This window comes from Delphinapterus leucas, chromosome 5 (assembly GCF_059928025.1).
Source record: "Delphinapterus leucas isolate spDelLeu-1000000601 "Yukka" chromosome 5, BTC_Dleu_Yukka2, whole genome shotgun sequence".
Taxonomy (NCBI): Eukaryota; Metazoa; Chordata; class Mammalia; order Artiodactyla; family Monodontidae; genus Delphinapterus; species Delphinapterus leucas.
Window position 1 is genome coordinate 50,333,890 of NC_143133.1, and position 16,097 is coordinate 50,349,986.

Consider the following 16,097-nt stretch of genomic DNA (forward strand, 5'->3'; position numbering starts at 1 on the left):
AATAAAAAAAAAATTCAGCCCATTAGAGTACAATTGCTTCCTAAGCTGAAATATTTAGCAGGTTTCTCACTAGGGGCAGTGGCTTGTACTTAAAAATTCACACTTTCCAGGGTTAAGTACCAAAACAGAGCTAATCCGTTTGATAAAGTCCCACATCACTTCTCATTATAGAAATCACCACTTCTGCCTTTGCCATTTGAAAGGAGACAAGGTAAAATACAGAAGGTGCATGTTACCTTAGAGCTGAAATCCATCCATGAATATGGAAAAGCAGGGGGAGGGGGGAGATCCAGAGAGGAAACAGAATAACGATAAGCGAGTAATGTGTACTGATCTGAGGAATATGCCAGGAGTTTGGTTATGATAAATAAGAAAAGCAGAAGTAGATTTGAAACATTCGTTTCCCTTTATTAGCTCAGTGAGGCTGATGTGTACTGCACATTTAAAAAAAAAAATCACAGGAATTTTCATACAATGAATAAAACCACAACAATACATGTAGAGTTGGCAGGTGGGAAAAAAAAAAAGCCCGACAAGGGCTCGACTAATCGCTCACTTTCCCTCTTCAGCATAGTTCAACCAACAGTATTACACTTTCACCTACAAATCTTATAGTAGCTCCATCAAATCAGCAGTTCATATTATTGAAAATGTCTGTCACATAGGTACAAATTTAGAATCATCACATTATATTACATGGCTATTCTAGGTCATCTATAGATCAGGTCTTAGACTACAGTGATTGAAGTTCTCGTTACAGCCATCAAAAAAGGACACATAATCATTACCTACTGTAAGTTCACATCTAAAGGCATGAAAAGGTTTCCTTTTTTTCAACTGACCCAACCATCATACCCCAATAGTGCAAAGTTCCCTCTCTGCTGCTTTGAATGTTGACAGCCCAACCGTTGCTCTCAGAGTCGTTTAGCAAAAATTGATTTTGTTGCACTGGAAGAATTATTCTGCTACATCTCTTGAAAAACAAAAAACAACCCACATTTCTAAAGCACCAGTTCAGTTACCAAAATTGTAGATGTGGTACTTACCACAGCATGAAGGCAATGGCCCGGGGTCATCTAAAAATCCTACAGATCTATGCTGAAATTTGCCTCCAGTGATGATGGGGTGCATGTGTTCATTTGATATATTCTCTCCAAAAAAAATTTTTTAAATAAAAATAAAAGGAACACAGTTTACATTTTGATGGGCTACCCACAGTGTCTGCATAAGATACAAAAGCTCTATTTGGATGGTCTAGTGAGTCTCTCTTTGCACTAATTTTAGATGCAATTTGAAGTCCATGGAAGAAAACTATCTTCATGGTAACAATATTTGTCAGGCCAGAAGGGGGGATAAATGAATCCTCAACATGAAATCTGTAGTGTTGTCTTTTCATAAGTAAGAAAAGAAACCAAGATTTTTACTCATGTCAACAATCCAGGGCAAAAAGGAGAATGTATTGAAAATCGGATCACAAAAAATTTAAAGGCAAAATAGAGAAAGCATCTGGTCCTTGAACACATAATATGGTTTACTAAATATTGATTTCTTAAAAATAATTTATTGCTCTTAATAGTCTTTTTTTATTCTTATTCTACAACAGAAGATACTCAAAATTCAGAAAGAAAGACTGTAAACTTTAGTTTGGCGTCCACACAGAGTTAAAATACCTGCATTTAACCTACGGAACAACAAGAATTAGGCGGATTAAAGATGTGTTACAGTCGTAACGCAGGACCTGTGAACAAGTTCTTTTATTTCATAGTATTTTTATTGCTTTCTATCTACTTAGAAATAAGAAGCCAAAAACTCAAGCAAGCATCCGACAGGACAGACAGTGGATTCACTCAGAACACAATATGCTGGTGATAAATGAATGCAGCTTTCAAAATTAGCTGCATTGGCCTGGGGGTGAAATCCATTTTATAAGATCGTGTTGGGCGAGAGAAAGGAAAAGAACGATTACGTAGTAGGTATATCATGTCTTCCAGAAAAGTCATGTCAGCCAAACTGTAATCGAATCTCAATTTAAAAACTTGAATATACACGCCAAACTTTACTGACTTCCATTCCAGGGCTCCACACTCAGAGGAAATCCTGATGCTCAAAAATGGAGGTTTTTCTGAAGTTTTTATTGAATTTAGCAGAAGCAATGTCATCAAGAACAACTTCATGGTCACGTCAGAGGCCATGCTAGTGCAAGTAGAAACACTGCTTCTGCAAAAGCGGAATTTCCCAAATGAAACACTTAAACTCCAACCTGACAATTGCCATGCATCCTAGGTAGAAAATTTCCACTGGCTTTATTATTTTCATCATCTCATAATTTATAATAAATAGGCTATCTGCAACTGATAAATATGTCTCTTTAGTAAACAAAGGAATGAAATATCAGTATTTATACAGGATGCATAACTGTAAAAAATACAGATAAATACCATCATCATACTCTGCCAAGGGAAAGAGATACTGGCTTCAAAGATAGTCTTCAGACACACATTAATTATTGTAAAAATCATACTGTAATTATTACCTCAGCATTTTGTATCAAATTAAAATCACAAAAATTAAAACAAAACAGCATTTTAAAAAGATTTTTGACCTCTAGTTTCAAAACTACTGTTGATAGAGAAAATAAAAACATTTCTTAATGGTTACCCATTGAGAGACTTTACATAAAATCATGATATCTTCTAGAAAAATTTTAGATGAGAAAATTTCATTCCCCTAACAAATCCAGTGTATAAAACTTCAAAGAAAAACAAGCAACAAGAAAATGTGGAAAAATATCGCAGAAGTGGTTAATACCTTTAGGGGGCTAGGAGATTTCTTGACAAGATGCTTGGATCGAAGCTCACCTAAGAAGGGATGGTTGTGCGTAAAGCATCGATTTGTTGTGTTGCACTCAACGGACACACACACTGTCCTTTTTTGTTTGTTTTGTTTTACAATCAAATATATATAAGCGGTAAGTTCAGCTTCTAAATATGTTAGTGTACAATAATTGTTTCACCTCATAATTACATTTGAATATTCTCGATTAAGAAAAATTTAGCAGTTTTGAAAAGAAGGCTGCATTTACAGTGCATAGCTGTAACAAAAAAAGAACATCATTGTATCATATGTACACAAAATAAAAATACTCCATTTAACATCTGTAAATACTTAACTACATCAGAGAATGTAGCAATTATACTATCTGAACACATCCCAGAGAGTTCTACCCAACTCCCATTAGTAATGTAACACCGTGCTCGCTCCTCAGAAAGAACCACTGAACAAGCTGCAAGCTTGACCATTGACAAGGCTTTTGAAATTCGCTGTGGAAGATCAACATTTTGGACATTTACATGGGTGTCATGAGAAAGGACGAACTACAGAAACTTCAAAATGTTAGGAAAGTTGAGCTCAGTGCCCGAAGTATCCTCTCCCACCCAAATTCCATGGCAAAAGGAAAAAGGAAAAAAGAAAGAAAAAAAAGGGAGAGAGAGAGAAAGGATATGAGTTCTACGGAACCTGCAGTTTCTTCGGGATTGTCATATAATCATTACGTTATGAGAGAAAGCTTGCTTCAAGTTGATTTTGCACTTTCTTAAAAAAAACAGAGTACGGAGGCTGATGCCCAGACATCAGTGGCTGTCATTTTAGGGTGGCTTGTGGTTGGTTGGTTTTCCTTCCTTTTGGATGTACATATTTTTTTTTTCCTTTTGAATAGAATATGAACATTTTGAAGTTCTAGGTTTTAAGTGTGTCTTCATGGAACTGCTGCCATTTGAAGTGGTTTGCCCTTGCACGCTCTGGTCAGGTGCCCCCAGTCCCCACCTGTACATACACACTTCCCCCAAACCAGGCAAACACACGCGCGTGCGCGCGCGCACACACACACACACACACACACACACACACACACTCCATCACCAAGAGACTCAGGGAAAGCAAAGCTGACACCCATAAATAAACATGTGCTTACTGGGTTTCCATTCTGTCTCTTGCCTCTTCAGCAGCTGTGTTCATGTAAACCATTGTTGTTGTTCTTGTTGTATTGTTGTTGTTTTGTTTTGTTTTTGTATAGAGAGTGTAAAGTAGGAGAAATTCCTAAGTATGACTTGCAACAGTCTGTTAGGGAAGGACGCGCTGTCCCGTGAGGTATTCACCGTCCCTCTGTCATCCTCAGCCAGGGAACATGTTACCTGCGCAAGCTTCTCTGGGCTTCTTTCAGTAAACTATCGAAATCCAGAGAGTCATACTTGCTCTTGGTGGAAGCAGGGTCAAAGTCATCTGAGTTTGAATCTGAAAGAAACCCAAGCCAGATTTAGATGTACCCTCTGATGATGGTCATTAACTCAATCATCTAATCTAAGATTACCTGATTCAAGAGCAACTTATCCAATCGATATACTTTAAAAAATATGCCCAGCTTTTATTAGTATATGATATTGATGTTGGTGTACACATATATATATGCATATATTTACATATATATTTTTTCAGAAGGTATTTATATGTATGAATATTAATATGTGTATATATATTTGCAGAAGGTATTTTTACAGTATATGGTACTGGTATATATACACACCAATATTTTAGTTAATTAATTGTATATTTATATATTTATTTATTTATAGCACATGTATATATTTGCAGAGGGTAAGGAGTGATGAGCATTCAAAACAGTCATCTATTGACTCATTTTAGATTTAAACACTCCTGGAGGTAATCAGAGCAGGCTTTAATATTTCTTTTCAATAGTAACTTAGTCAATCAATATGCTTTAAAAATAAGCCCCCTCTCCCTTCCTGGCATGTTAAATGACTTACCCAAGGTTCCTCAACCACTTAGTTGGAGAGGTAAAAGTAGAAGCTGGAACTAATTTTCCTATTCAGTGGGATTGATTTCATTGAGCATGAAAGCCAGTTGAGTGGGAGAGAGATAATTGTCAGAACTTCACCCACTCATCACCCTGCTGCTCCCCTTTCAGGAGGGAGGGACATACGATCTCCAGTACCTTGAGGGACCCCAGCAACAGTGGCACAAACTCTCCCCAAATTAGAAGGTTTAGGAAAATGCTTCATGTCCAGAGAGGGCAAATGCAGCCTCTTTACTCACTAATAGGAGAGGAAAAATATACCCGTATAAATAAAGCCATGGTATTTCTTAGATCCTTAAACTAGTCCAAGCAAGCTTTTGTGCAAAGCTCCACATGCCACTTTAAGTAGCCCTGAACAAAATGGATGTATGTCAGCCACGTTGGACATAAGGTAAAATTCTGTCAAATATTTCTGATTTTTCTCCTTTGACATCTACGGAAAAGTCAACTATTTCTGCTGGTCTCTCAGCTTGAGAAAAGGTGTCTTGGAAATACAATAGAAAGCCTCTGGCAAACACATTCATTCTTTGGAAAGCACTTACTAGAAGAGAAGACTAAACCTTTCTGGGAAATGTTAACAATCTTACTAAAATATAAATATTTGTGTTTTACCCAGATTAAATTACAAAATAGAAATGCTCGGTGACAGAAAAAGGTAATATTAGATAATATGGGGGCTAATCACTGACCTCACAAGGTGTTCTTCTGAAAAGGTTGCAAATCCCTCAAGCTCTCCAGAACCACGCTGATTCCCCTTCCCCACCAGCTTCAATCTACTTTAAAGACAAGGAAATTCCTTCACTTTTTTTTTTTTTTTCTTCTCATTCTCACCATCCCTTGTCTTTACTGCATTTCTTTTTCCAGGTAAGATGAACAATTATAGTCAGCCTCAGATATAAAAACAGGACAAAAATGGCCCATCTTTCCTCACTAAAATTTTATATGGTCAATCTTAAATTACACTGGCTTACACTCTTCTCTTCATAGCCTAATGAATAATTTGCTTGTATAACCAAAGCCTCATGAGCAGCTGTTGTTCAAATCAAAATCTTTTCTGTAGACACACAAAAAAGTTCTGCTCATTGTCAGAGATTAACCTGAAATCAGAATTCCACTTGCACTGTAGATGAAGACGGAAGAGCTGTCCAGTGATGGCAGTCTGTGTGACATAAAGTCAGCATAGAACCGTCGAGAATATATACGTGTATCTTTCCTTGGAGGAGATTTTGAGAATATTTAAAATGTCTTAATTTGGGATTACTCTACATGAAACCCAGAATTTTCTGGGTTTTCATCAGTAAATACTAAAAGCACTTTGATACAGTGGATTTCAAGAGTTTCTACACTGTGAAATACAGTGGCTGGTGCTTATGTATATACCAACTTTCATAGGCCATACTATGTCAGTCGGCACCCACAAAATCTTTCTCATTTCTTGAAGAGACAATGTGTTTATATGCAACTCCTGTGGCAATAACATCCACTCCACCCCTTTCCCTCCACTAAAGGAAGGCTATTGCAACACAAGTAAGAGATAATGAAATTTTTATAGGAATAACCTGAAAGCCACGTTAACAAATTAAAAAAATAAATTTTTATAATTAATAATACTGTATTAATAGAAACAAATCACATCACAACTGTATTCCGAGCACCTAGAAAACTGTTGGCACAAAGTAGGCACTCAGTATTTGTCTAATGAATGTATTAGTCTTGAACACCCACATATTATTAAAAACGTGATTGAAAATATTTGTGTTTAGATCTGGGATTGATTTACCAATGAACAGCAAGGGTATATGTAAAGTTACATATGTATTCAAGATGTTGATAATATACTACATTTCTTTGAGTTAATAAAGAGTTTGTGACCGATGTTATTTGTTTACTTTTTATTATTTACAAATTCTAAGCCATAACTAATTCCTGATCAAAAAGATCATATTCTTAATCATGATCCATCCTTCTGTTTTGACTCTATAGTCCTAATTTAATTTCTGTCTTTCCTCTTTGAGATTTTTCATCAAGCTCTTTCAAATGGAAAGATCTATTTGTTTATACAACAGTAAACAGAAAGACACACAGATTACAGATTCATAGAAACCAGACTTAAATATTGGCTTCATCATGATAAGCTGATCATCCCTTGAAATTCTGAGTCTCATTTATAAATCTGGCTCGTAAGCAGTAACTAGAATCATTGTGTTTTGCACTAATAGTATTGTAAGCAACCATTAAGTGGCCTCAACAGCAGAGAAATGGAGGCCTAAACAGACATTTCTCCAAAGAAGACATACGGATGGCCAACAGGGACCTGAAATGCGGCTCAATATCGCTAATTATTGGGGAAATGCAAATCAAAACTATGATGAGGTGTCACTTCACACCAGTCAGAATGGCCATCATTTAAAAGTCTACAAATCATAGACGCTGAAGAGGGTGTGGAGGAAAAAGGAACCCCCCCTACACTGTTGGTGGGAATGTAAATTGGTACAACCACTATGGAGAACAGTATGGAGATTCCTGAAAAAACTAAAAATAGAACTACCATATGATCCATCAATCCCACTCCTGGGCATATATCTGGAGGAAACCATAATCTGAAAGGATACATGTACCCCAGTGTTACAATAACCAAGACATGGAAGCAACCTAAATGTCCACTGACAGAGGAATGGATAAAAAGATGTGGTACATATATACAATGGAATATTACTCAGCCCTAAAAAAGAATGAAATAATGCTATTTGCAGCAACATGGGTGGACCTAGAATTTATCATACCAAGTGAAGAAGTCAGACAGAGAAAGACAAATATCATATATCACTTAAATGTTGAATCTAAAAAAAAATTATACAAATGAACTTACTTACAAAACAGAAATAGACTCACAGACATAGAAAACAAACTTATGGTTACCAAAGGGGATAGGGGGTGAGGGGGATGGGGGGAGATAAATCAGGTGACTGGGATGAACAGGCACACACGACTATATATAAAATAGATAAACAACAAGGACCTACTGGATAGCACAGGGAACTCTACTCAATATCTTATAATAATCTATAGTGGAAAAGAATCTGAAAAAGAATATATATATACATGTATAACTGAATCACTTTGCTGTACGCTTGAAACTAACACAACATTGTAAATTAACTATACTTTAATTTAAAAATAGCAGAGAAACGGGATATATGAGCTAACTTAATTTAGAAGAGCAAATAAAAATTTTAAAAATTGGTAATCTATCTAAAATGATAGGTTGCTTTACTTTTGGTAAAATTAATCGGTATCACATCATTTTCACTTTACTCTTGACATACACGTAAGCTCCCAACCCCTCTAAGAGTCCAGGATATGCTTATATGCACCTTATTCAGCATTCATGGCCCGAGGCACTTAACTTCAACCATTCAGGGAATAAAGACAAGACATACATGATGTTGTTTGGTTCCAAAGCTGGCCCCTGGTTGATTCTTTCATTTTAAAATAACTTCAAATTTATAACTTCTCATAACAATCATTTTTATTATAATTATAGCTACTATTCATTGAGAATCTATTTTGTGCCAGACACTGACACTATGCTAAGGGCTTCACAGACACATATTTAATCTTCACAACAACATTATAATGTATTTTACAAATGAAGAACCAGAAGCAGAGGGAGTTTAATTGCTCAAGGTCAAAAAGCTAACTCAGGTTTCAAAACCAGGCCTGCGAAATTCCAAAGCCAAGGTGCTTTCAACTACACCAGGCCTACACTCAGATCGACTCCACTTCCTGCATTTGTAAGGCTGGAGGGAAACGGAAAAATCCATGCTATTACAATACACATCAAACACACCTTTCAGGAAATCAGAGTTAGCTTAGCAATGGCAAAGTTTCTATTGCTGCTGGCAAGGCAGAGAGATAACTAGAGGAGAAGCATTCTTCTTAGAAATATTTCAGGGAGGCTCCAGTGCAATTTGGAAATACTATCCCATGCTCCCTTTACCAGTGATGAATCACGATCTAAAGGCCCCTCTAGGTAGCTTATTCTAAACTCTAGATGTTTTGAGAGACTAGAAAACACCCTGGCCTTCATCACTGAAGAAAATAAGTCAAATCAACTCAAGACTTCAATCTGTCTGGACTGTTTTTAACAGCCAACATTTGAACAAATGACTTGCCACCTTTTATATTTTCATCCCTAGGCGTCTATCTCTCTAACAGTCAACTGTCTCTCCCCTGCTTCATACTATCTATTTAGCTTGTGAAGTGAATTATAGCATATTCCTCCTGAACAATGCACCCCACCTGTATCAATTACTCTAGGAAGACATCAGTTCAGCTGAAGGAAGAAAAAAGCCCTGTATTTGGTATTCATTTTTTTCTTTATACCAAGCCAAAGCAAGTGCAGATAGACATAGAATAATGCTTAGGAGCAGATTTATATGTTAATTTCATGATGATTATTATAAATTGATTTAAATAATTATGTCATATGCACAGGACATTTGCCATTTTCCTTCCTTCATTATTTCATGAAGGAATTTAAAGGCTTACAACACACACATTAGTTAGGGAATAACATGGAAAGGAACAAAATTAAAATTGGAAAGGAAATCAAGATGTCCATCGTGGCATTATTTATAATATCAAAAACAGAAAATGTGTTTAGCTATAATGGAACGATTAAGTATAATGGCACTATTTGCCAGACAGAATACTATACAACCATTAAAGTTTACTGGTAAATTATTTTTCATCCTTTGAATCACAGTGGAAAATGAACTTATATAATATTAATCGAGAAAAGTAGAACTTAAAAGCGTATATATACGTATAATATGACCTCAACTACAAGAAATTTGACGTTCTGACACAAAATACTGAACAGCAAATCCCACACTAGGTAACAGTGGTTATCTCTAGGTGATTTTACTATTTTTCTTAATACCTTTTTATATTTTCCAAATGTCACCCCTTGAGTCTGTACAACTTTTATAACAGGCAAAAAGGAATACTTATCTATTTTTCAGCTTCCTTACCTGTAAAATGGGGATGATAATATCCACTTCCTAGGATTGTTCTGGTAATTAAATGAGAAATTGCTTACAAAGCCTTGGCACAGTGCCTAGCATATGGAAGCACTAAAAAAAAAACAGGTTTTTTTTTCTTCTTTTGTTTTAAAGAAAGTACAGTGTGATTTTACTTTCTCCTCTCTCTGGGTGTAATTTGTAGAAAATGTTGACATTTCTAAGAGTTTGTGAGATAATAAGGAAAAAAGAATAAGACTTTTGCATATTCTGTTTTGCAAAGCAATGATGCCAATGCTATAGCTTGTACAAAAGGATTCAGGGTAGGCGCGGAAAGCAGTAACAGATTACAAACGAATACAACACTTGCACACTCAAAACATACCACACACACACACACACACACATACAAATAGTGCAGAATTTCAGCATATGGGCAGACAGTAGAAACAATTTGCTTCTTCTGTTTGTTGCCAAAACTTAAGCCCCTTGCTTCTGAAACTGTCTCGTGTGTTAAAAAATAAAAAATAAGATAAAATCTGTATTCAAATATTCCCTCTAGTAAAATAAAGCAATGGTCCAACCCAATGTGCCTACAGTTTACATATGCTTCCATTTTGAGCTCTACATTATGGATTCCTCATTCTATGTACAGTAAAATCCATACCTAGGTCTGCATAGTTAGACTTGAAAAACTGCTTGCGTCCACAAAAGTACAGCTCAAAGTCAGTTTCATTCGACCTGCGCAAAGTATATCCATTTTCAAGAGCAGCAAAAGCATCACAGGTATAACGGTAGGTAATGAAACCATAGCTGTCTCTGCAATGGACAAAGAAGAGAAGTTCAAAGCTAGTGAGGAAGGATTAGCATACATGACTGTAACCCTTTCTACTTTGGAGACTTCGCTGGTGCCAACGTCTGAACCACTGCATCCATTTATCAGTGTGATTGTCCTGTCAAGCAGCTAAATACTTATTTCTGGGACAGGAAATCTCAACTAGAAAGATTAATAAACAGGGATGAAAGAAAATAAATAAGGTTCTGAACTCAACATGTCATCTGTCAAAGCATTCCCATTCTAGTAATCTTATGGCCATAATTTTTTACATATGTCAGCTTCTAAACAAGAAATAATCTTGAAGATTCTCACCCATCATCCCGCAGATTTACTGTGCACTCCTCAATTTCACCAAAAACTTCAAAACGGTCCCTCAGTTCTGTCCGTGTTGTGTCAGGTCTGATTTTACCAACATAAATCACACGGCGTTCTTCCTAGGGGGGGGAAAGTGAGAAGGCACTTGCTAGATCTGAAGATAGGAAAGAAGTTGAATGCTAGAAACATTTATAAATGTGCAATCATGCATAATAAGAACCCCCCCAGAGCATGCCAATTAAAGCAAAACACACACTAAACCTGAACAAAAGACTACACTTGAACCAAGTTTTACTTTCCATTTCTTCAGTATCACTCTCTTCCACCTCTCGCTCTCTTCTACTTTTTCTATCCATCTCTGTTCCTTTGTCACATGAAATTTAATGTATTACAGAAGAAATGTGTGTAATGCAATCTTTTTTTATCACTGAATCACTGAATAATATCTATTAAATATTTTAACACTTGTGACTCGATTATTAATCTTCAAAATTGGTAGGAAACTGACCTGGCTTGCAAAACTCTTTAATTTCTCCTTAACTCATAATTGTAATAATAAACTATACACATTTTTTAGTTCTATTGACAAATCATTGACATCCATTACTATATAATTTTAAGATGTACAGCATGACAGTTTGACATACAAATTTTGACACCCCTCAAAATATTGATTCTTAAACTCTAGTATAAATACAAATTACCTGGGGTGCTTATTAAAAATGCAAATTATTGGATTTATTCCAGCTGTATTAAAAAAATTTGGAAAGTAAGCTTCAATGATCTTTATTTTTAACAAGCACACCCCAGTGATTCTGATACAGGTGGTCCAAAGGCAATAATTTTAAAAATACAGTCTTAAAATACTGGCCATTTTAAGCCATGGGTCTCCAAAGAATAAGAGCTATAAAAGAGGCTATAAATTTCACTTTGCCAATGAATCTTATTTTAGGAACAGACGAGAAGGGTGTGGCCTAATTTTCACAAGTGGAGTCAATATCATCATAATCTGAAAGTCAACAGCAATTTATAACCTACAAAATATGGGAAGAATATTTTACAGCCTGAAGATGGATCACTTTTTACAGAACAAGAATGCATTCTTAGTGTAAGAAGTAATCGTGTATCTCTTATTCCAAGAAGACAAGGCCAAATATGATGATGTTTCTCAAGCTGAGAAAAGGTGTAAGAAGTTAGTATAACGAAGTGCTTACCAGTTAGCTTGTATGTCTATCAATGGCAAACAAGAATGAAATGAATTTAAGGTTGGAGAGATTTAAGTTAGACGGAGGCAGAGACTAGGAAACACAGGGCAAAGGTACAGATTTAGCCTGCCTAAGAGTTTTCTCTGGATGTGCTGAGAATATCTTTCTACATCTTGGATGATGTAAAAAGTCATTTAGGCTTAAAGCAAAGAGATGTCCTATGTTATTTACTGAACATATGTCCATTTCATGTGCCCAGTATTTAGCAAAGAACTTGGTAAAGAGTGGACTGTCAATAAATGTTTGAGAAACGTAACTGAACAATTCACAGACCCTATAATACATATCCTCCTAGGTGATCTGATCATCCATGTTTCTTCTTTTACCATATGCAACACTCATATTTCCGTTTTCATCAGGAAAGTTCCTCTGAGCTTCAGGTTCAAATAAACAACTATCTATTTGACATCTCAGATTGGATGTCCCATAGGCACCTCAAACTGGACCAACATTACCCAAACCAAACTCTGTAGTTCAGCCTCTGCCCAGTGGGTCTTTCTTGTATCAGTGAAGTTAACACCATCTAGCCAGTTATTCAGGACAAAAACCCAAGTGCCTTCCTTGATTCTTCCCGCTTAGTCCCCTCCACATTTCCAAACACTCCTTAAGTCCTGTTGATTTTTACTTCCTAAATCTGCCTCTTTTATTGCATGTCCCCTAAATCAAGCTGCCAGCATCTCTTTCTGGACCAGTAAAACAGCCTCTTTACTTGGAGCCTGTGTCTGTGTTTACCCTCCTCCAAACTATTCTTTCACTTCGGTCAGAATAGTCTTTACGAAGAGTACAGGAATCCAATCATGCCAATTAAGATCTAAAACATTTCAGTAGTTTCTCATAACATTTAGGGAAAGACCTAAATCATTAACAGAACCTACCGGGCCCTTCAGGGTCTGGATCTATCTTCATCTTGGGCTTCAGCTCCCACATCCCATTCTTTCCTTTCCTCTATTTCCAGCCATATTGACCTTCTCTCAGTCCCTAGTATGTACTGTGCTCCTTCCTTTTCTAAGGGCTTTGCACAAGCAGCTTCTCTGCTACTTGGAATACCCTTTCCACACTGCCTCTCCCTCCCCTCCACCAACATACACATACTGTCTAGAATTACAGTGAACTCAACAATCATTTTCCTTTCTGAGACTTGAGGTGAGGTTCGGCTTTCTATTACAAGTTGCTCTGATAGAACACTCTACTTCTCCTTTGTAGTTCTGTGCCCAACTGTAATTAAATAATTAATAGTTTATTCGGTGTTTAATGTCTATCTCCCCCAACAATGAAAGCTTCATGAAAGCACAGACCATACCAGTCCTATCGACTACTATATTTTAAGGGTACCCAAACATAAGAGTCTTCTTAATGAATATTTGTTGAAAAATCAATCAATTAATCACTTTTAACACCTAGTTCCATACCCTTCATTACATCAAAGGTGACTAAGTGTGGTCCTTACTCTGAGACTCTCTAAGACAGTGGAGAATGAAAACCAGGTTTGGTGCTTTATCATAGGAAAAACCTTACCCAGGTAGCTCAGCTGAGTGTACTAACAAAGGTTTCCATGATTTGCTTTTATGGTTTAAGTGCTCTCACTTGTCTCACTCCACTGAAACAGCTGGTAAAACACAATTCTCTGACAGCAACCATTGAGCCTACATAACTGACCAGACGAAGTGATTCGCTTCCATGTAGATTGTATGTCTCAACTGAAGGCTGTAATTGTGTTGTTCCAGAGCACCCAGCACATCCTGGAGGTCAATAAATATAAATGGAGAGTGAGGCTCATCCCAGGGCAGTGCTGTGCACTTGAGCAAGGGAATCATCACATCACATTCCGTTCTATTTATGCAGCCAGCTCCAGCCAAACAGCAGAATTTGATGGGACTGTTATCTAAACTTCCTGGCGCCTGCTTGCATGAGTGTCATTTATTTATTTTTTTTTAATGAATGTTTTTAGGAAGGTTACTACTGTACAGAGGAAAAGGAGGGAGAAATGCAGAAGAGAGAGAAAGAAATTGAACCATCACAAAGAAATTGCTCATCTACCATTAAGGGAATATACACAGCCTATGTTCATCTTCAAGGAAATTCACAGTAAAAGTGAAAATCGACCATATGCACATCCATATGCAGACATATTGGGATAGTCTCTGAATTGCTTCTTTACACGAAACTCTATGCAACGATAATCCCAAAAAAGGATAAACCAGAGGACCTTTTATATCGGATACTGATACATTCTGCAGTAAAAAGAAGACACAACCTAGATAGGAAAGACAGAAATCCAAAGGGCTGTTCCGCAATCACTTAAATTACCTATTTGACTGTCAATCTTCTTTTATGCAACATAAGAATGCGACCACATCTTGCTATCTTACAAAGATCACAGATTGAATACATGTTGAAATTCTCATTTGAGAAAATGATTAGAGTGTTTGGTTTTCCTAGTGATAAAAATGAAATTAAAAGGCATCTGAAGGTCTAAAAAGCAAAGACAAAAATCTTTCCAAGATTGACCAAAATGTCTAGTGAAGAACTGATTATTTTTAACATGTTGCAGTTTTATTAGACAGATGAATAGATTCCATATCTTTAAAAAACCTTAACATTTGCAGCCAATTTTTCAAGACATTAATTTCTAAACAGGAGATGAAAGGAAAAGAAATCAAAATGCTTAATAACATTTCCAACTTCTTAAAGGCTTGGAGGAACTCTAAACCTTTGGAAAAAGCTCCTTGAAAAATGATTTTCAGACCAGTTTTCACTATCGAGGAGGAAGGAACATTTATCAAGTATATTTTAGCTTCAATTTTCACAAAAGCTAGTTTGCTGATGGGGTGGATAATAAAAGTGAAGATTTATGTTGCATTAACAGGTATGGTAAATCCTCATTATATCAAAACACAGGGGATGAACACAGAAAAAAAATCCGACTGAATTAAACTGACTTTGCATTATCAAAATCTTTACCAGAAAGTGTGTAGAGCCTCCCAGTTAGCTGGGGAAAATATACAATGGTTGTTTCTCATCAAAAAATAAGTAACTCCTGGTAATAGGGGTTTGACTAAGAAGAAAAGGAAATTAGTGAGATTAACATTTACTAAATTCTAACAGATGCCAAGTACTGTGCTTGATGCTTTTCTGTGGGTTATCTCACTAAAATGCTCTGCAGTGTTAGGTAACAATAAGGAACAGCCTGATATAATTTGGATTTTAGTTCTCAGAACTTTTATTCTACATTTCCAAGTCAGGATAATTTAAAAATCCCTCTTCCTATGCTAAGGAAACTGCACGTCAACTTTGACAGTGAAAGATTTATGTTCACCTCCAGATTAGTTACAACCTAACTTCCTCAAAAATTCCAAGGATATTACAAACACTATAGATGAGATGAGTGGATAAAATCCACGCCACTTCTACAGTGAATGGCATAGCTAGGTCCTCTATCTAAAAGATAAAGTGAGAGGGGTGAATGACCATGAAAAGGTGTGAATGGATAGAAACAAAGGCCAAAACTCTGACATAATGCCAAAACAAGTTTCCTTTTTTGTTGCTTTTTCTCTTGTTCTTAACATTGATAACCCTCATCTGATTCAGTAGGCATTCAGTAAGTGACCTCGACTAGGAGACACTTTCAGGGGAGAAACAAAACTATAGCTTTCAGTTTACCGAAGTTACTTCCATCCAAGTACGGTCCAGGAATACTCCTCCTTAGTGTCTTAGGTTGGATGGATGTGAATACATCCAGGTTAGTTTACTTAAGAGCTGATATAATTAGACATTAAGTACTATAC

At 36.4% G+C, this 16,097-nt stretch overlaps 1 protein-coding gene across 2 annotated transcripts in view; it reads right to left on the reverse strand.

Moving 5' to 3' along the window:
- Positions 1–383: 383 nt before the first annotated feature.
- Positions 384–16,097, reverse strand: part of PPARGC1A (PPARG coactivator 1 alpha) — a 40,848-nt gene continuing 25,134 nt past the window's right edge. Inside the window, exons 9-11 of one of the 2 annotated variants that reach the window (XM_030760063.2) lie at positions 11,045–11,166; positions 10,562–10,713; positions 384–4,290 (exon numbers count right to left, since the gene is read on the reverse strand). In XM_030760063.2, coding sequence (XP_030615923.2) covers positions 4,187–4,290; positions 10,562–10,713; positions 11,045–11,166 — 378 coding nt within the window. In that variant the 3' untranslated portion in view covers positions 384–4,186. The remainder of the gene's footprint in view (positions 4,291–10,561; positions 10,714–11,044; positions 11,167–16,097) is intronic. The other variant, XM_089911717.1, reaches the window with a different exon arrangement.